The sequence below is a fragment of the Urocitellus parryii genome, chromosome 6 (assembly GCF_045843805.1).
Source record: "Urocitellus parryii isolate mUroPar1 chromosome 6, mUroPar1.hap1, whole genome shotgun sequence".
NCBI classification, from domain to species: Eukaryota; Metazoa; Chordata; class Mammalia; order Rodentia; family Sciuridae; genus Urocitellus; species Urocitellus parryii.
In genome coordinates, this window is record NC_135536.1 from 104152574 (window position 1) to 104173691 (window position 21118).

The 21118-nt window shown below is 34.1% G+C and overlaps 1 protein-coding gene across 5 annotated transcripts in view; it reads right to left on the reverse strand.

Moving 5' to 3' along the window:
* The window catches only part of Sltm (SAFB like transcription modulator), a 44717-nt gene that overhangs the window by 19056 nt on the left and 4543 nt on the right, over positions 1-21118 (reverse strand). For 3 of the 5 annotated variants that reach the window (XM_077799584.1, XM_026384794.2, XM_077799585.1), the window contains exons 3-7: positions 13570-13634; positions 10741-10938; positions 9813-9860; positions 1885-1912; positions 93-561 (exon numbers count right to left, since the gene is read on the reverse strand). In XM_077799584.1, the coding sequence (XP_077655710.1) occupies positions 93-561; positions 1885-1912; positions 9813-9860; positions 10741-10938; positions 13570-13634 (808 nt within the window). The remainder of the gene's footprint in view (positions 1-92; positions 562-1884; positions 1913-9812; positions 9861-10740; positions 10939-13569; positions 13635-21118) is intronic. The other 2 variants (XM_026384797.2, XM_026384795.2) reach the window with 2 other exon arrangements.

The following is a 21118-nucleotide window of genomic DNA, read 5'->3' on the forward strand; positions in this document are numbered from 1 at the left end:
GTACATGGTCTTGAAGCCACCCCCTTAATGTAGAGTGATCTTATTGAATGCTGGAATTCAGTATCGTAAAGAACTGACATAGAAAAACAAACCTCTTTGCTTGACCAGAGGCCCCAGTAGACGAGGGCCCTTTCTTCAAAGTATCCTTTTCTTTTTCTCCAGATTCTGCTTTCTTAGAACTTTCTCTGGCTTCCTTCTCGACAGGATCACCCTTCACGCAGTCTTCCTTCTTACCATCTTTATGGTTCGCATTCATCTCATAATCCTTGGTTTCCTTCTCCGGGCTCTGTGCAATGGCGTCCTGCCCATCTTTTGGCTTACTTGCTTCAGAATCTGTAATTTTCACATTTTTACCTGTTTCTAGGAGGTCATCACCATCAAAATCCAGAGTGATGGCATCTTCAGCCTGGATTGTGACCGAGATGTTGTCATCCTCAGCTTCTTTCACAGTCGCATTAGCTTCCATCTCTTCATGAGCTGTGTGATCAGCCTCAGCTAGGTTCCCTTCTGAAGGAAGAGGTTTAGATACTTCTTGTGTACCATCACCAGAACCTGCTATATCTAAGAGGATTTAACAGGAATAAATATGGCAAAACAAGAAGTTTAAACAATTTCATATTCATAAGCTAGAATAGGACCTAGAAAATATAAAGCCAGTTATTAGCACTGATGGAAGGTTAGGGAGAAAAAAAAAACACAAGGGTATTAACTAACATAAACAATCCTTTACCCAGGATCACTTATTCTTCACGGAAAAAATGATCTCTACATACAAACATCAAACAACAATAGTGAGAAAATGTTCCATCCTGAAGATACCAGTTCTTCATTTCTGGTTAGAAGTTAATGACATGTGGAAGATTTTTTTTTTTTTTCCCCTCCATGTGGGATAGTGACAAATGTGTAGATTTGTTTTTTAGTGTTCAAATCATCTTGGGATTTAACCCTCTGACCTTCAGAATTCCCACAGTGACTTCTTGGAAGGTCACAGTCTGAGGATATCAGTCTTCAAAGTGTTTCAGGGCCCCATCTTTTTCATTCTTCAATTCCTGGTAGTCCAGAATCGAATGGAAAACTGCTACGGAGAGCTCCGATGATGCTCCTGCTTCATAACGTCCAGGAAATTGGTTATTTCCAGTCTTCATCCTGTCCAGCCAGTCCGCAATTACCATTTTTCAAAGATGTCTTGCATTCCCGAAAAATAGAAAGGCCTCAGGCATGTGTGATTTTCAGTCAGTAGCTTGATTTATTCATCATTACTTCTAGGCTGTTTATTCTGCCTTCCTTAGAAGCCTGCTCCATGTCCTTTCTAGTCCAAAGTAGGATCCTTTGTGACTTCTGTCCAAGAATTCAACCTCATATTGATCACAAGAATTGCTACTGATGTCCCTGTAATTGTATTGGATGATATAGCTCTCCTAAACTACTAAAACTATTGAAATACTATATGAAAATTTCTTTAAACAACAAACACAAAGTCAGTTTCCTGGTCACTCATCATTTTTAGAACTAGTTGCAAAATTCATTATGAGTTATATACCAGGACTCCAATAAGCACATATGAGTTACTGCAGTGTTGGTCTTAAGGACACAATCAACTTACCGTATGGTATGGTAGAAGTTATCTTTAAAATAAAGTACAAAATGGCATAGTTCACTTACAGTAACTGATATGTACTATTAAGATAGAACATATCTTAAGTGGTCAAAAGAAAATTAAAATCAATTGAAAACTTAAATCAAGACGCTAACTTAATTCACTAAATTGGTAAATTTAAAAATAAACTCATTTTAAAACTAAGATTTCATATAATAATACTGTTTTATGTAATTTACTTTTCTAAATGTTAGCAATTTTTACACTCTACTTAGCATCAAACATACCTTTCTCATTTTCTTCTTCCTCACCATCCTGAAATTTAAAGAATAATCGAATGTAAAATGAATTTATATAAAACTAGATTTTAATAAGAACACAAAAATCAGTTAAGTTAAACTGGTGGATAATTTAAGAACATTAATGAGGGATAGCTATCACTAAAAAAAATAAATATAATATTCCAGTCAGAACCAGGGCCCATTTAGAGCAGTAGCACAAGCTTGGTATATGCAGTTTTAGAAAAGAAAAGGGAAATCTGTCAAAAATTACATCAACAAACGGGGAATATTTAGTTTCATTATTCAAAGTAAGTTCATGTAACCTAAATCTTACTCATATCAAAGAACTGCCAATAAAAAGACTGACCTGATTATTTTATGTCACTCAGTTCACAGGTACTCAGTGCATATTATTCAAAACAGTACTAGAAAGCATAACCTGTAGATACATACTTTCAAGAGCTTGAATACACATTAATATATCAAAACAAATAAAAATACTCCCTCATTAAGCATTTCAGACATAAGAAGGATGACTGAGTAGTAGTCAGTTTCATACTACTCATTTTATTATTTAAAAATAAATTCATAACTGTCACATATACTGGGGGCTGACCAATTTAAAAGTGGTACTGGTGTTATGGGTAATTTTAAAATATTTAACATGTTTAATTAATCTAAAATTAAGAATATGCTATCTTGAAAACAAGAATGAATGCTGGAAAGGGAAAAGTTTTTTTATTCTATTAAGAAAATATTGCAAAAATCACTGAAGTGATCCACAGAGATACAACCAACATTTCCCAAAAAATAAGACCATAAAGAAAAGTAAAAGTAATATGCATTACAATCTCAAATGAAAATAATTTTAAGGATTTTTTTTTTGAAGGAGTAATGGGTATTTTTTATTTTGAGACAGGGTCTCATTAAGTTGCTTAAGGCCTTGATAAGTTGCTTAGGCTGCCTTGAACTTGCAATCCTCCTGTCTGAGCTGCTGGGATTATAGGCATGTGCCACCAGCACCAACCATCAGGAATATCTTGATTTTTATTTATAACTCTTAAAATTAAGCTGAGTAGAAAGAAGTAGATTGTTATAGGCCAGGTAATATGCTACCATGTTCAAAGCCTTAAAGCAGTGGTTCTCAAATTTCAGCACATATTGGAACCCTATAAGGCTAATTAAAACAGACTCTGGGCACCTACCCCAGTATTTCTGTTTCAAAAAGTAAAAGCAGGGTTTGAGAATGTGCATTTCTAACAAGCTCCCAAGCGATGTTAATGCTGCTGGTCCAGAAAGAACACTCTGAGACGAATACTGTCTTAAAATGACAGCTTCTTAGAGAAAAACTTGAACCAAAAACTTAAGCTAAATTACCATATAAATGTCCAGATCAAGGAATGAGTCATTATTTTATATATTCAAGAAACAAGAAGAAAACTAAAAATACTTCAACCCCACACCACAAGTGTAGGAAGTAAAAATAGGCCAAAACAAACAAATCATTAATTGTTAGAAAAGTAAATCCCATTATTACATAATTATACTATATTTCATTATAAGAATTTCCTTTCTTTCTTTTTTTTGGTACCAGAGATTAAACCCAGGGCGTTTAACCATTAAGACACATCCCCAGCAATTTTTCTTTTGGGTGCAGAGCACCAGAGATTGAACTCAGAGGAATCTGACCACTAAGCCACATCTCCAGCCCCATTTTGTAATTTATATAGGGTCTTACTGAGTTGCTTAGGGCCTCACTTTTGCTGAGGCTGGCTTTGAATTCATGATTCTCTTGCCTCAGCCTCTTGAGCCATTGGGATTATAGGCATTTACTACCACGCCCAGCCTTCCCTAGCTCTTTTTATTTTTATTTTCTGATAGGTTCTTGCTAAATTGCTGACATTGGCATTGAATTTGCCAACCTCCTGCCTCAACCTCTCAAGTTGCTGGGATTACAGGCGTACATGAAGACGTCCAGCAGAATTTCTTAACTAAAATCTATATGAATTTACTTTCAATTATATCTCTAATCTGCAACATTTTAAATGTATTTTTTAGTTGTTGAAGGACCTTTATTTTATTCATTTATTTATATGCGGTGCTTAGAACTGAACCCAGTGCCTCACCCATGTCAGGCAAGTGCTCTACCACTGAGCAACAACCCCAGCCTCTCTAATCTGCAAGATTGGAAAGGAAAAGAAAACACTTTTATTTGGGTGAAGTGATAGGCAGTGGCAGCAAGAAAAAGATGAATTGGACAAATATTTTCTTTCAAACTCTTTTTTTAACACAGTAATGGGGACTGGACCCTGGGCCTCTCACATGCTAGGCAAGTATTCTACCACTGAGTTACATACTCAACCCCTTTCATTTTGAGACAAAGTCTTGCTAAATTGCCAAGGCTGGCTTCAGCCTTAGCCTCCCTAGTAGCTGGAATTACAGACTTGAGTCACAGCACCCAGCTCAAACTCTTTTAGTAATCTCATTTTTTTTTTTTCAGGGAGTGGGAGTGGGGGGTGAGGGGTGTTACTGGGGAGTAAACTCAAAGGCACCGACCACTGAACCACATCCATGGTCCTATTTTGTATTTTATTTAGAGAAGGATCTCACTGAGTTGCTTAGTACCTCGCTGTTGTTGAGGCTGGCTTTGAACTCACAATCCTCCTGCCTCAGTCTCCTGAGCCGCTGAACCCAGCCTCTAATTTATCTTGAACGAGGGCAAATAAACTGAGACACCTTAATGTTTACTTGAAAGTAGAACAAATGAACTTAAAGAATGCAACTTGACTCTCCTTTATTTACCTGTGATGTCAACAGCACACCTCTTCTGCATTATTAATTAATTAATTAATTAATTTGTGGTACTGGGGACTGAACCATGCATACTAGGCAAGCACTCTACTACTGAAAAACATCCCCAGCCCTGCATTATTCTTTTAGAGCTGTATCATTGATTAGGTTCAACAAAAGGATGACCAAATTATTTGCTAATATTTGAAAGAATAAAAACTTAAAATACTATGATATAAAAATCAAAATTCTTCCTGTAGTTCCTGCCAATTAAAAAATGTTATTTCTAGTTGCTAAAGTAACTGGTAAAGTCTGGCTTACTTTGCTGAAGAATTTTTAGATATTTATCTTAATAATTCAACATATCTTCTGTAGGATCTCATAACTTCAGTTTCTCTATACAATGGTTATATTAGCCTTATTACAAATTCTTAATGTCTGTAAGAAAAGGGCCTAACGGAGCCGTCAGGAAAAAACTAACTACAATGGAGATGAGGCACAAAAACAACTGATGTTAGTACAAAAGATGAACCACAGATGTTAAGTACATATTCATTTTATTGTGTAGTACAGTAAGCACAGCACTACTCAGGTTAAGCAGAAATTCTAAATAAGCTCCAAATTCCTTGTAATAAGGAAACAAACCAAGAAATAATATGGGAAATTTTTCCTCTTTAAATGATATAATATGCTATGCTGAAAGATTTAATGCAAAGCTCTTCTAACTTTTATTTCATCCTAGCAGCAGCAATGACTACTAAGAGACAAAAGGCAATACTAAAACTTATTTTTCAGTTATCAAGTATTTACTGTGTACCCATTATACTACCTCCTCCTAGATACAGGGTGATATAGGTACAAATATGTGCTATATATGTGATATAAGTCCAGGTACATATATTTGCTATAAGTACATATGTATTTATGTGCTAAGATGATTCCCCTTCTTCTGACCTGTATTCAAGTTGACTGAATAAACCTTTAAAATAACCTTAAATCAGTAACTGCCTGCCATGTATTTAGCTATATGCTAAATATTATGAGAAATACAAAATGCTTGGAATATCATATGCAATAAATATTTGTTGATATGAATTACTGACTACATGTAGTACAAGATACTAATGTTTTTAAAGGGTTTAACTTCAACATTAAGTCCATACAATAGAACATTGACTAGTGAGGGGTTTATTTAGTGACAAGAATACCCAAAGACTAGGCATTATGAGTCAATTGCTTATTCTATCACTGTTTAACTAAAACAGTTTCACTTTGTGTTATATCATCCATCTAGACAAATTTAACTGTAAAGTAGCAATCACGTGTGATACAAGATGTATCAAGAATTAAGATGGATGGAAAAAATTCTCTGTGTATAGTAAAGCACAACATAGACAGACATTAGAGAAAACTTTATGAAGATAGAGGACAGTCTGGCTTTGAAAGGCATATTGATGTCATTTGACCAAAAAAAAAAAAAAAAAGTCACTTCAGGTAAGTGAAACATTAGGTAGGGCCAAAGGCAAATAGGAAAAGAGATACACATATTGTGATCATTGAAGACTGAAGAGGTTTTTAAGTCAACATCAAACTTCTAAGAATTAAAGCACAAGCAAGCAAAAACATCTTAAAGAAAAATGTTCAGAAAATTCTCAAGTAATTGATATCTTCCAAACTAGTAAAACAATACTATAAATAAGTACTAATTGCGAATGCTCTATGTGCCAGGATCTAGGATTAATCCTTACTCCAATCTAGCAAGGTAAAATTTACAATTTTCACTTTATAGACATAAAAATTGACTAACAGAACTGGTCCAAAGTCACAAAATTAAACTAATAGATGTAGAATCTGAACCAAAGTCTACTAAGCACTGCACCTAGAAGTTAAAGCCTAAGATTTAAGCTTCAAAGTCAAAGCCTGAGAACTAGTTGTAAACAGAGATATCCCTATACAGAACCACTATTTATTTATATTTTTAAAGCAAATAATAGAAAAATAAATCATGAAGTTTTAAAAAGTTACTAATAAGGGGACAATAGGGAAGCAGACTACCCTCCCCCAAGTTTTGGGCATTGAACCAGGGGCGTTTTATCACTGAGCTATAGCCTCAGTCTTATTTATTTATTTATTTAGAGACAAAGTTGCACTAAGTTGATGAGGCTGGCCTCAAACTTATGATCCTCCTGTCTCAGCCTACAGAGTCACTGAGATAAGAGGCGTGCACTGCTGTGATCATCTAGGAGACTTTAAAAATATTGTCTCATGATTTTGACTTTATAACTTTTGCCTAAAACACATTAATCTGTTCATCCCTAGTGGGGTACATCATTATGACAAATATAACTTAGAAAAAAAATCCTTAAATTATGTTCAGTAATTTGGTGGTGGTTTTATCATTCTAAGACTGTTGTTCCTGGGTGTACTACAAGATGCAGGAAATGATTACCTTGGAAGTACCCATATGAACTAAAAATTGATGTTATTTTAAAAGAAAACACAGATGAAAATGGACAAAACCCAACACATTCCATTGCTCTATACATTCAAAAAGCCTAGAAACAATGATCAACTCAGTAACAATAGACACCCCTACTAATGAGATTGTTGTCCTGAAATACCATTTACCACTAAAAGGAAGAACTGGCTACCTGTAGGTCTGGAGGAGGAATGGAACATCTTTACATAATATCAGAAAATAAGAATCAAACTACAAAAATCATGTTGAAAGGACTCAAGAGCCAACTTGAAGAGGCTATCACACCATTAAGATGGAACACTTTGAACATTATGAAGGATAATAATGGCAATAGACATCAACTTAGAAGGACATTAATTATACATCAATTATATTCAATTCTTCAGTTCAAAATGAAGGGGAAAAAAGAAAAATTCAAAACTCACTGGTCACTGTTGGAGATGTTAGTAACCAGATCATTATTCTGAAAATTGTTAAGTAAAAGGAAAGAATCAGACATATATCCTAGCTTTCCTTTACAAATTATACTTCTGGGTAACCAAACAGACTAGGGGGTGGTTTTTCTTTATAGAAATATTCCAGCTAATAAATAAAGAAATGATGGCATTAACACATTACCATTTTGTAATCCTTAATGGGATATGGATCAATAATGACTGATATCACCATCACAAAGATACAACCAGATATTATGTGTATCTAAAGAATATAATACTACCTATAAAATAGTTATTTTTTTTAACAGGAATAGACAAAATTTGATAGAAAGCCTTAGATCTTACCAATTTACAGTACAACTAAACCACACTAGATGCCTGTTTTTAGAAAGATTTTTATTAAAACACAGTCAAGCCCACTATTTACATACTGCCTATGGCTGTTTTCATGCTACAATAGCAGAGTTGAATAGTTGTGACAGAGATCATATGGCCCACAAGGCTAACATATTTACTATCTGGTCCTTAGAAAAACTGTGAACCCCTACTCTATAGGATAAACAGATAAATTTTATCAGTAAAATAGTGGAAAGAAATAAAATGGAGAGAAAAACTAAAGATTAAAATGCATAGATTTTATTTATATTTGGAAGAGGGCATGGCTGATTGAATGTTTAAATACTAACGTATATTTAATGGTCTAAATAAACATTTTTATATTAGGAATTATATAGAAAGGAAAGAGTTCTCCTTTAGAGATACATACTGAACTTTTTTTTCCATACTGAACTTTTTCAAGGGATAATATATCTGTTTCAAAATACTGCACAAGGGGGAAAGCGAATAGAGGTATACAGGAAGTAAGATTGACTATGAGTTGATAACAGCTGAAGCTGATAAATGGGTACTCTTCATGTAGCATCACTTAATGCACATATTAATATATTCAGGAAGTGTGTGTAAAAGCATTAGATCATGGTGGAATCTAGATACACTTGCATGTTTCTTGATGTTCCACTATATATTGTTTATAACGAAGAAAAAGATTATTTTACTTGAAGAAAACTCAAAAAAGATGTAAGGTCCCTTTTTTGATACAATATAATGAAATCTCATCCTCTGCAAAGAAATAATTACTCTTTCACTATCAGGATGGAATGGTAACAAGGCCATCTTTATCCTACAAAAATTTGTAGAAATTAGAAAATGGTACCCATTTCTTAAGATACTTTATATCCATTTGTTTAAAACGTTTATAATCAATGGTCTACTATGTAAATGGGGATCCTTAGATATGATTCTATCACACAACCTGCAACCTGTATAACTGAAGAAATGGTGCTTAAATGGGAATTGACTAGTAGTCAAAAGAATATAAAGAGCTCAATTTCTCCTTTCTGCAAATGAGTAATCTAGGAAGGGTTCTCCCCCCAACTTGAAAGTTAATTTTTCTCATATGTTATTATGCAGAATTGAACACATTTGTGGATAGGATGGATAATAGTCCTATTATTTCCCTCCTGAATATTCCAAACAAAGGTATTTCTTCTTCTCTACTGCAATAAATACAGCCTCTGTGTATCTGGGGCTGTGTATAAAGGCAAGAGAGCTGTATTAAAGAAGGCATGACCAGAGGCAATGAGCTAAGCAGTCTGTGAATATGAACCCCTCTAAATACTGGTTACTAGTAAATACTACAGAGAAGAAATAACAGACCAGAACACTATTTTTTCTAAAGCATATAAACTTGGAAACTCTTGTTTAAATATACACAATGTATATTACATTAGCAAAACCAATTTTATCACACACTGAAGTACAATCATACACACAACCAAGTAAATGTCTAGCACAGAGAGTTTTAAAATCACTTACTTTAAGCTCATCCTAGGAATGGTAAATTAACAAAACTTAAATAAGTTTAAAAAGGATATTGATATTTTAAATAATTAGTTTTATACCAAAGTTACAGGGGTGGGGAGAAATCAAGAGGATTTCAAAAAGAACGACACTTTTAAATTCGGAAATAACAGAAACCTCGTAACTCCCAATTACATTTGTGGCAAGAGAAATTTTAGCTACCAAGAATTTGTATATGCCACATAAATAACTATTAAATTTAATGCAGCTTTTTAAATCAATTAAAGAATTATGTAGTCGAAATAAGATTCTTTTTCCAAGCCCTTCCACCCACAATATCAAATTCATAGGACTAAATGTAAACTTACTTGGGCTGTTAGAAAGGTATCATCTTCACCTTCTTGAGCTTCAATTTCCTAAGTAAAAGGGTATACAATAGCTTTGCTTTACAAAACATCTGGGAAACATGAGAATTCTTTTATGTTTATACCAGATTATCATTTGCCTCATGTTATGATACTGTGGGTACTAAGTCAATGCGTAAGATTCAGACTACATTTTTTATACCAACACAAAAAATAAGTCACATTGCCACAGAATTAGAAAAATTTTGAGCCCTTATTCACTAGGTTAGGAAGAAAGGAAGTGTTTTAAGTATGAATATTAGTAGCAATGACTTCCCTAATCCATTGATTTTTCTTAAGATGTACTAATGTAACTTCAAAGCAGGAAAAAAATGGCAATTTCAAATGAAAGATCTGAAAAATTATCTGCTTTAAATTTCCCATCCTTGATATTAAACTAAAAAAATGCACATTAAATTAGCTTTTTTATACCTACTGAAATAGCAAAAAGTGTTGCGGGGTTGAGAAGAATCCACCACCAAATAATGTTGACAATATCAGAATGAATTGGTATACTCATTCATAGTGGCATGGGAAAAAAACTAAAAACTTAATGCCAAAATTACAGGAATAGCTATTAGACACACAGAAAGCAGTCTAATAAATTATGGTATAACACATGGATTATGAAGTCATTATGATATGTTATGTGAAAGTAGAATATAGAATAAATAGCAACTTTATGGCATGAAAACTGTAAAAATTTATGTGCAATAAGCAAAAATTAAAAGATCACCTTAGGTGGTAGGATTCTGGTTAATTTGTAAGTAACTTAAAATTTCTTTCTTTCTTTTTTTTTTTTAATTCTGAGACTTCCAAATTGAACTAGAAAAAAAATATATATTACTTAAAAATTTATTGGTGTCATATTTTAACAAAACTGGCTAAAGACCTGACTTTCGATGTCCTCTTTTTCTATATCTTCTATTGCTTCTGCCTCTATTAATTCATGAGCTCTCTTGTTTTCTTCTGCAGAAAGTAACTCCTTGGAATGCACACAGTCTTCTTCATTTTCACCAAATTCTTCAGAGTCCTTTAGTTCATCATTTCCGTCTTGTTCATGTGCCTCTTGATTCTCCAATTCACAGTCCTTTTAATGGTAAGAAAATTTGGTACAACTAGAGGCAAAGTAGTGTAGGCTATCCACCAAAAGTTTTTGGTAATTTACATCTCTAAATGTGTCAGTTTGATCATATTTTGATATTATTCCCAAAGTTAAAGCTCAGTAATTTTACCTTACATATTAACCGTGTCTTTAGAAATACAGGTCTAATATCAAGATCATTAAACAATAAATCTGAGAGATCACACTGAAATGCACACTAACTGAATTGCTACTAGAGATATCTAGGTTCCAGTTATTTAATATTTACAAGCCACATTCTAGAAGCACTCCAGAGATATGGCTTCAAAGGGTTGACTTAATTTCTCCATGTGTCATAGTCTATTTTAATGTTAAAGTCCCTGGAAGTCTTAATATATTGAAACAAAGTTTATTTCTATCAATGGCTCTTCCTGAAAAATACACCGAAAAAAAAAAATTATGTTTTGGAAGCTCTCTGTGCAACAATTCAAATTAGGTGGGCAGGGGGGTTAATATATATTGGAGTAGCTCTGTAAAGGAAGGTCTTTGTGCCCTTGAAATTTATGTATTTTGGTAGAAACAAAAGTAGCCATTTGCTTACTTTCATCTTTAATTAACAGTAGAGAAAGGGTTGAAAGCAATGAATATTTCTTCCTCCTTTCTTATTCTTACAGTAACTGGCGATATGAGAAAAGGTTTCTGAGTTAAAAGGCAGAAAGGGCAGGGTAGGGGCAGGACTACTAATTACTCAAAGCTCAACTGCTGTGAGTGAACAAAAATTTCTTAGCAAGGAAGGTGTGCATGGAGGAATATGACTGTTTGGGGGTATAGATTGCTTAAGGAGCAGGGCTCTCTGATTTGACCAACCTCATCATAGAGTAGGGGAACACTGGAGGTTGAAATGGTTTATAATATGAGGGGGAAAAAAAAAAATCAAGGGAATTTAACAAGGGAACTTCAGGTATTCTGAAGTGGCAAATTTGACCAGTCTCCTCACTTATTTACAGAACCAATATACTTCTATACTATCTATTTAGGCAGTAGGTGATGTTTATTCACCACTATTATATAAATTTCAAAATTATCAACTCTGGGACACAAGAAAATAAATTCATTTAATCTCTGTCAAATGCATCACATAAATGCTGGTTAATTTGTAACTTAAAATTGAAAAAAGTGAAACACCTCCAAAGTGAAAAAAGAAATACAAAGAAACTGAAGATATATTCAAATCAGATTTTTAAAAAGCTCTTTTGCTCTTGTAGGCATATGACCACTTTCATTTAATAACACAAAGGCATCCTTTATAGCACATATAAGAGGCAGTACAATTATTCTTCCAAACAAGTTGTGTCTCCTTGTAACATTTCAAATGACTAACATTTTTATAAACTGAAGAAACTGAAACACATTTGAAAATTAAAAGATTTTTTTTAACAAAATCACAATGTTTTTCCAGTTTAAGAATAATATTTGCTTAATCATACACTTACTAGTGAAGACAACTGAAGAAAAGAAAGAAAATTTGACCTAATGAAAGGTATACCACAAGGATAACAGAATACAGAATAGTTCTTAAGAGTTCAAACAAAAGCTGGTTATAGACATGCAATCATTAATTTAATGATCCCTGGGCAATACCTGCTTTCATGGTTAACTATTCAACTGAACACTTCTTTTTTTCCATGCCTCACCCACCCCAAGGTAAAAGGAGCAAAAGTGTGGGCTGTGTGGTGTGTGTGTGGAGAGGGTAAGGTAGAGAGCTATGAGGTAGGAAAGACAGGTGGGTGAATGGATATGAGTTGACTTCATGGTGGAGCACATAAACACTCAGAGACATTATGACAATATGGACTAACTACACAAGAAACAAAATATATGGGCATAAAAGTGTACATAATTTAAGAGAAACTATGCTCCTTAAATAATACCTGCAAACGCCACATTATTTAAGACCTAACAATGAGTAAGTAGATCATTTTTCATTAAAATGAAACAAAATAAAAATCCCAAATACAATTTAAAATAACTTGTTTTATATCAACATTACACAGAACTGCCACAGCCCCAATTATAACTACATAAGTTTATTCTTCTGGCTGGTCAGTTTTGAAGTATATTCTTTTTACACCAAAAGGACCTGGCTTGCTTATCTTTGAAGGGCAAAACTAGTTTCTTAATTTGATCTTTACCAAGTAGCAACACATCAGCAATTTCCTCTCTCCATTTTAAGGTCTACATTGATCTAAGTCCTGTAATATTATATACAAAAGCTAAATACAATGAGCAAATAAAATATAAATCACCAATATCCTTCACAGTGGTACCCTCTTTAGGAACTAGCATACTAATTTTCCTAGAGCTGTTCCCCTGGTCCTTATTTCTCAGATTTCTATATAAAAGATGGAATAAACTTAGTATTATTTTAGCTTTATGTGTCATCTAACTAAAGTAAGTTATTTATTATAATTCTCAAATATAATTGACAGAAAATGAGGTTGACAATATTCCATAAGTCTCCATTTTTATTTAACCCACTTATTTCAGTGTCTATTGTTCAAGTACAATGCATGAAATTCATCATGCAAAATACAAGGTTCAAAATAAACAACTTAACCTGAGTAATTAACACTTTACCTTGACAAAAGCATCATCTTCCACAGAAGCATCTCCACTCAACTCATCTGCTTCTTGTTTTTTACCTGTGAAAGAAGGAAAATGGGCTAACAACCAATATTTTACCACTTTAAGAGCAAAAACCATTCCAATTTTACTCTGCAATTTCACTCTCCACTCCAAAGTCAGGTAACAAAATTAATGCCAACTGCTTATAAACCATCTGGTCACAGCTGTCCCCCCTCCAAAGAATAAAATAAAAAACAACCAACCAAAACTATATACAAATCCATGTGGTCTTACTGAAATAAGCTATGCCAACAATTCTACATATGAATCCAACATCTCAACTGACTTAACAGATATGGTATATTTTCCTTTACACCACTTGAATTCTCTATCTTCATTTTTCTCAGAAATAGCAGTACCCTTCAATGGTGTTCTATCAAGTATATATAACCAAATACCTGCTAGCTAATTAAGTTCAAGACTTGTATTACCATAAATAATCTTCAACAAGGTTTCTCTAAAATAAAATTCTCCCACTTTAATCTCCACCTTTCAATCCAACTTGATTATGTATTGCTCTGTAGTGTTTATAGGACATTTTGCTTCCCAACACAGAAAAGCAAGTCCTCAAATACAGTGACTGCTTTTATGCTAATTTTATGCATTTCTCCAAAAGCCTTAGTATGAATAGTGCTGGTCACTTAACATAATGACTGATTTAACTGACTCAAGAAAAGTAGAAATTATTTCAAAATAAACTGTTGATAGCTTCCAGATGGACTAGACTTTCTCTGCCCAGCCCACATCTCCAAAACTTTGCAATTTGGTTTAACTTTAAATATGTTATCCACATTTCAAAAAGCTTTTCACAGAGTCAACGCTAAAAGTTTATTATGTCTTCAATCTAATCCATAAAAACCTACTTAGAAATCAGCAAAATGCCAGAAACGTGGCCAAAAAGCACAGCTGCTGGAACTGTAGTATTTAAAACTTTAAAAAAAATTTTCCGTTTCTTTTGAAATATGAATGGCCATTCTTTCCTGAGACTAGCAACTAATAATAAACTTTCCCCCACTTTGCCTATTGCAGGCACTGACAGTGCTACTATCTAGTTCAGGCTTCAGTGACCCCTAGGGTAGAGAATTTAGCTGTTGGGGTAAATTTTTTTTTTTTTAAGTTAAGGAATATCTCCCTTTCCCTTGTCTCACCCAACCTCTTTCACCTATTCCCAATTCAAAACCCTTTCCATGAATAAGTGATAAAAGGGAAACAGGTCACTGCCCTTCCAGGTATGTTAAAAACAAGATCAGGAGCAGAGATTTTTCTTTTACTTGAGTAGTACCCAACAAGTTGTGAGAACCAAATGAGAACCAAAAGTGTGGAGTTTAGTGTTGTATAAATTTCCTATTTAGAATAATTTTACAATTATTGTCTTCATTCCCTGTGTCATCAAGTTTAATTTCTAAGTTAGAATTTCACACAACCACCAAAAAAATCTGTTATTCTGTCCAAAAGTCTAAAATTAGTCTCAAATTAGAAGTTACTACAAGGGAAACCGCTAAGAAATCTATTCATCGTCAAGTGTGTATCAGTTGGGCTTAGTGGTACATGTGTGTAATCCCAGATACTTGGGAGGGTGAGACAGAAGGATGGAAAGTTTGATGCCAGCCACAGCAATTTGGTGAGACACTGTCACAAAATAAAAAAATAAAAAGGTCTGGAGCCATAGCTCAGTGGTAGAATACTCCTGGGCTCAGTCCCCAGTACTGCAAAACAAAGGTAAAGGGAGGAAAAAAAAATAAAGAAAATGTTTAGTAATCCATTAAAGAAGAAGGAAAAAAAGTAAAGCTGTCCCTTTCCTGTGTGTGTGTGTGTGTGTGTGTGTGTGTGTGTGTGGAGGGGGAGGGGAATGAGTACTAGATGAGAAAGAGCTCATTATATTCTTCTTTCTCATTAGAGGAAAAAAAATCATAATAAAAATATCTTAGATGCTATCTTTTGGGAAAACAAACTTTTTAAGAATCTGGAAGCCAGGAACAGTGGCATATGCCTATAATTCATGAGTTCAAAGCCAATCTCAGCAACTTAACAAGGTACTAAGCAACTCAGTGAGACCTGTCTCTAAACAAAATATTAAAAAGGGCTGGGGATATGGCTCAGTGGTTAAGCATCTCAGCATTCAATTCCTGGTACCAGAAAAAACCCTCTGGAGCTCTTTCCTCCATAAATGTACTATCAAATAACCTACAGAACAGAACTTTGGGGAGAACTCCTTAGATCATTCACAGATGCTAAACCTACTCCTTGCAATCAAAACCTGCTTTACAATTTGCAAAGCATTTTTTTTTTTTTAAGTGCACTTCATTTTACCAAACACCCTATGGTACATGGAGCAGCTTATCACAATTTTACAAAAGTGAAAATCAGTCTCAGAGGTTAAATAGCTTGCTTCTAACTAGCAGAGGAAGATGAGGTCTCTCAATTCTAGTCCTAAATTCTTTTTTACTACATCTTATGACCTGCTTAAAAGACATTATTCTAGTAAGGAGCGGGTAATAAACACAACTCATAGACATTATCTTGAAAAGGCAGCCCTCAGCGTAATGACAAACTATATAGATTATGTGCACTCCATGGTGAGTCCCACTTGCTTTACTTAAAGGAAAATCAAATTACACTCTAGCAACAAAAACAACAGCAGTCACTACTACAGCTTAAGCTGCATCTACAGGTCAGGCACTAAGACATATGCTTTATATATGTACATGCTTTCATAAAAGAGAATATGGAGGTTGAAAAACTAATAAAGATTACAAAGCTAGTAAATTTAAACACAGTCTGTTTTCACTCCTGGAAGCCATTAGTGTTTTCAGGGGCTACAATGTATCAGCTGCTTAAATGTTATCTCTTTTGCTGAACATAGAGGTTCCAAAAGCCACATCTATAAAATTTAAAAACTGTGAGATTCAGAGAGATGACGCAACATGGCATATGACACACAGGTAACAAGAGGCAGAGGTCTAACTTTGCTACTCCATACTGTTTCTATAGGCCATATAACATGAAAGCACTAGATGTTTAATGTTATCTGCTTATAAACTTAAATACCATGAGCCAGGAGGACAAGATTTCCAAACACACAGTGACAAAACTGGAGCAATACCTGATAGGTACAGAGTGTTTTAAGAAAACTGAAATTTTACACTAGCTTCCATAATCTAACTTTGGGCTTGTTTTGTACATCACGATTGAGAAACTACATTGTAATTTCTTCTTTTCTGACAGAAATAATATCCCTCCCCAACTAACTCACTTTTGTTTTTTTGTTTGATTGGTACTGAGGATTGAACCCATGGTTGCTTAGCCACTGAGCCATATCCCTAGCCCTTTTTGTTTTTTTTTTTTTTATTTTGAGACAGGGTCTTGCTAAGTTGCTTAGGGCCTCACTAAATTGGTGAGGCTGGTTTGAACTTGTGATCCTCCTGCCTTAGCCTCCGGAGATGCTGGGATTACAGGTGTGTTCCACTGTGCCCAGCTTATTGTTAAAATTTATGATGTGCATCATCCAGCTGAGAACCCAGTACAACACAAAAGAATGAGGAGATGCTCAACATTATTTATTTCTTGGAGTAAGTCCTAGGTTGGACACTATATTAGGCCCAAGGCCTGGACTTCTACCTGCTCCAACTGGTCCAAAGTAAACAAGGTCTGGACTTCTATCAGGACCAAATGGGACAAAGGTAAGAGGTGATACAGCAGTCAAACTACCCTCATGTGCAACCCCATCCTATCAGCAAGATTATATACTACTAACTTTCATGATGCCACCAGCATCTATAGGTCCCTAACATTTGTGAAATCACAAGTGATGACTTAAAGAAAAATCAAATTCCTTCTAGAATCCAACAAGTAAAACTACCTTTATATTTTTCATATAGTTAGTGTTCCATTTAACCCTGTGCCTGCTACCAATTAATCAACAAACAGCTCTACCTCTTTTGTTCTTCAAGGAATTTAGCCTAAGCCATAGAAATGTGAATTGGCCCAAAGCAACATGATCACGATGAAGAGGCTAACTGAAAGTTTAATGTAGACCAAGCCTAACTTAATGCTTTGAGGAACAAAATTAGAAAATATGAAAACATTGTCTGAAAAAACAAAATACAAATGGAAGTAAGATTAACCTTCCACATATTTTTAAAAAACATATTTTTAGTTGTAGACGGACATAATACCTTTATTTAACTGATTTTTTTATGTGGTGCCAAGGATTGAATCCAGTGCCTCACACATACAAGGCAAGCGCTCTACCACTGAGATACAACCCCAACTCTAACCTACCACATCTTAAGGAGTATAGTAGTATCATAGCAACAGATGACAATTTTGAAGTTACATAAAATTTATTTAAATGTTCTTTGCATGATTTTAGGGTCTGAAATAAAATGGCAAAGTAAAACCACATATCAAAGTTTTCACTAGAAACATACCTTAACAAGTGAATTTCTACAGGTCCACAGAAAGTGAGCTGCTAGGGCCAAGACATGTTTCAGAGCTCAGAATTCTAGGATTTTAGATTAAGTGAAACCTCCCAGTGCCTTCTAGCATAGTATTTCAAGCAATCATATAAACATTTAGGCAATGAAATATATGCATAGTCACATATCAATTAAATGCATGCATATTCATATCAAATGGATAAATCACTTTATCCATCACTTTTGTCACCAAACGTAAGAAAAAACTTTCCTGAACAAAGGTTTTCAGAACTTTTGTATTTCAGGATTATAAATAAAGGATTATGGATCACCAATTGATTTTTCCCTTCAAAGGAAAACTGGTTCTTCATCTAAGGGTTTACAATTTCCTTTTTTAAATTTAGAAGTACCTCCCAAAACAAAATTCATTTATTAAGTAGATTTTTAAAAAGTAATTTTGCCAAAATATTCTGTGGCCAAGTAACTTTACTCTTTAAATATTCAAGATGCTACTATGAAATGCTTAAAAAAAATAAGCTTAGTCATAAGATTCAGAGAATAAGCCCAATGAAACAGTATTAATGCTTCCAGCTACAACCTCTCCAGAAGTGCATGCAGTAAATATCCTAAAACAATCAAAGAAAATGCCTTGTGTAAACTGCTTGTGTTTTAGCTTCTATTACAATGGCATTTTAGTAATGAAGCCATATCTCTAAAGCAACTTGTACACTGTCTTAAATATAGTCATCTAATAGTTTATTTTTTTCAAAAAAAAATTTACTTATAATTTGAGCAGTAACCCACACCTGTAATCTCAGGAGGCTGAGGCAGGAAGATGGCAAGTTTGAAGGCATTCACAGCAACTTAAGAAGACCCTGTCTCAAAGTAAAAATAGGGCTGGGGATATGGCTTAGAGGTAGAATGTCCCTGGATTTAATCTCTAATACCTAATACCACCACCACCACCAAAAAAAAAAAAAATCTACTTTTAGGGGAATGTGGGGAAGAGAAAGAAAGAAAGAAAAAATACATGCTATGAAATAGTTTATATTCATTATAATAAATCTGGAAATACCAAAAGTATAATTTTAAAGTCTCTTAAATGTATTATCTAAAGATAACCAGAATAAGCAATTTAGTGAGACCCTGTTTCAAAAAAGGGGTGTGGGGGAGGGACTGGGGCGCGGTGGTAAAGTACCCCTGGGTTAAATCCTCAATCTGTGTATGTGTGTGTATGGTGGGGTGGACCAGGATGAACATTTCTGGCATTCACTCATACACATAGGAGATTTCTTTTTTAATATTTATTTTTTGGTTAGATACAATACCTTTATTTTGTTTATTTATTTATTTTTATGTGGAGTTGAGGATCGAAACCAGGGCCTTGCGCATGCTAGGCAAGGGCTCCACTGCTGAGCCACAACCCCAGCCCCCGCCACATAGGAGATTTTTGAAAGGTGGTAAAAACTGGGTTCCTAATGGGTTAACTTTTATATCTATCAATTTTTAAAAGTTCTGCTTAATACTCAGAATAGTTGAAAGAATCAAACAAAGCAATGTAGAAGTTTTTTGAAAAATGTGAAGTATAAAAAATACTTTGGAAACTGGTAGGGGGTAAGAGAGATGAATGGAAATGATGTTAAATTTCAAGCTTTAATCTAGAACAGTCAATAGTTCTTAACTCTAGTTGCATTTGAGAATCAATGCGTCTAGAAATGACTCCTGGGCCCACAACAGGGAAATGGAAATCCAATCTCAGTGGGGACAGATAAGCCTGGTGTCTCCTGTATTTTTTAAAAGTTCAAATTATTCTCTGCATTGCAGAGTGTAGACTACTATTTAGATGACTGAATGTAACTAAAGAAGCATAAAGAAGGTTATCATTTTCAGATTCTCCAGATAAGAGAAAAAATTGAATTCTACCATTAATAAAACATGTATATAGTATGAAACTATTCTAGTTGTTGAAAAGTAGGAGCGCAATGTTTAAAATAAACTTCCTACAAGCACTTATACACATACCTACACACACCTTAGAACAACAAATCGTTACCCTTATGACAAATTAAGGGTAGTGGAATTAAGAGCAATTTCACTTTTTTTGTATTTTTCTGGACCATCTTATTTTTAAAATAGAAACATTTCACTCTTATAATATGGAAAACATTATCATAAAGGTACAATGCAAACTAGTATTGTGAGGTAGCAGGAATACCATATAAAGCTACTCAGGCTGTGAACTTTACAATGTGAACAGTTAACTCCTGGAACTACAAAACACCAAGGCCCTTATTATTATAGTCAAAGAGTATAGTTGATTAAATCAATCAATAAATTCTACCCATAAAGTCTAAGCCACTGTTCAACATCTTCACTAAAACCTTTTCTTATGTCATCAATAAATAATATATGTATTCCCCCCCCCCCCAGGCATAGTGCTATATGCCTGTAATCCCAGCAACTCAGCAAGCTGAGGTAAGTTTGAGGCCAGCCTCAGCAATTTAGTGAGGCCTTAGAATTTAGTGAGACCCTGTCTCAAAATAAAAAATAAAAAGGGCTGGGGATTTAACTCAGTGGTGAAGCACTCCTGGGTTCAATCCCCAGTACCAAAAAAAAAAAAAAAAAATTATTTTTTCTGTAATTCCTGCAAAATCAACATTTTATTTTACATGAGTTCATAAAAAAGAGAATAAAGACTAAAAAGTCTTCCTCTGTCTCTAATTCAGAATACCTAGAAGATGACTGATTCAGAAAAAGTACTGCAACAGAAATTTTTAACTCTCTACCAGGATTCTTGATAAATACCATAATTGATATTTTAAAAAAATGAAAAAAGTATCAAAGTGCTTTGGTGATAAATATATTGTAAATTAGTTTCAACATCAGTAAACCCATTATATATAATTCTGAATACTATACTGATTAACCACATAACTTTTGCTGAAGTTTATAGGTAACTTTAAAAGTTAAAAATCTAAACAAAAATAATATTGCATTAACAGATGAACCAAAAGACTTTATAATCTCTACAACAAGCTAATGAGGAATTAGTTCTACCTGTTTAACTGCTTTCTTGACATACG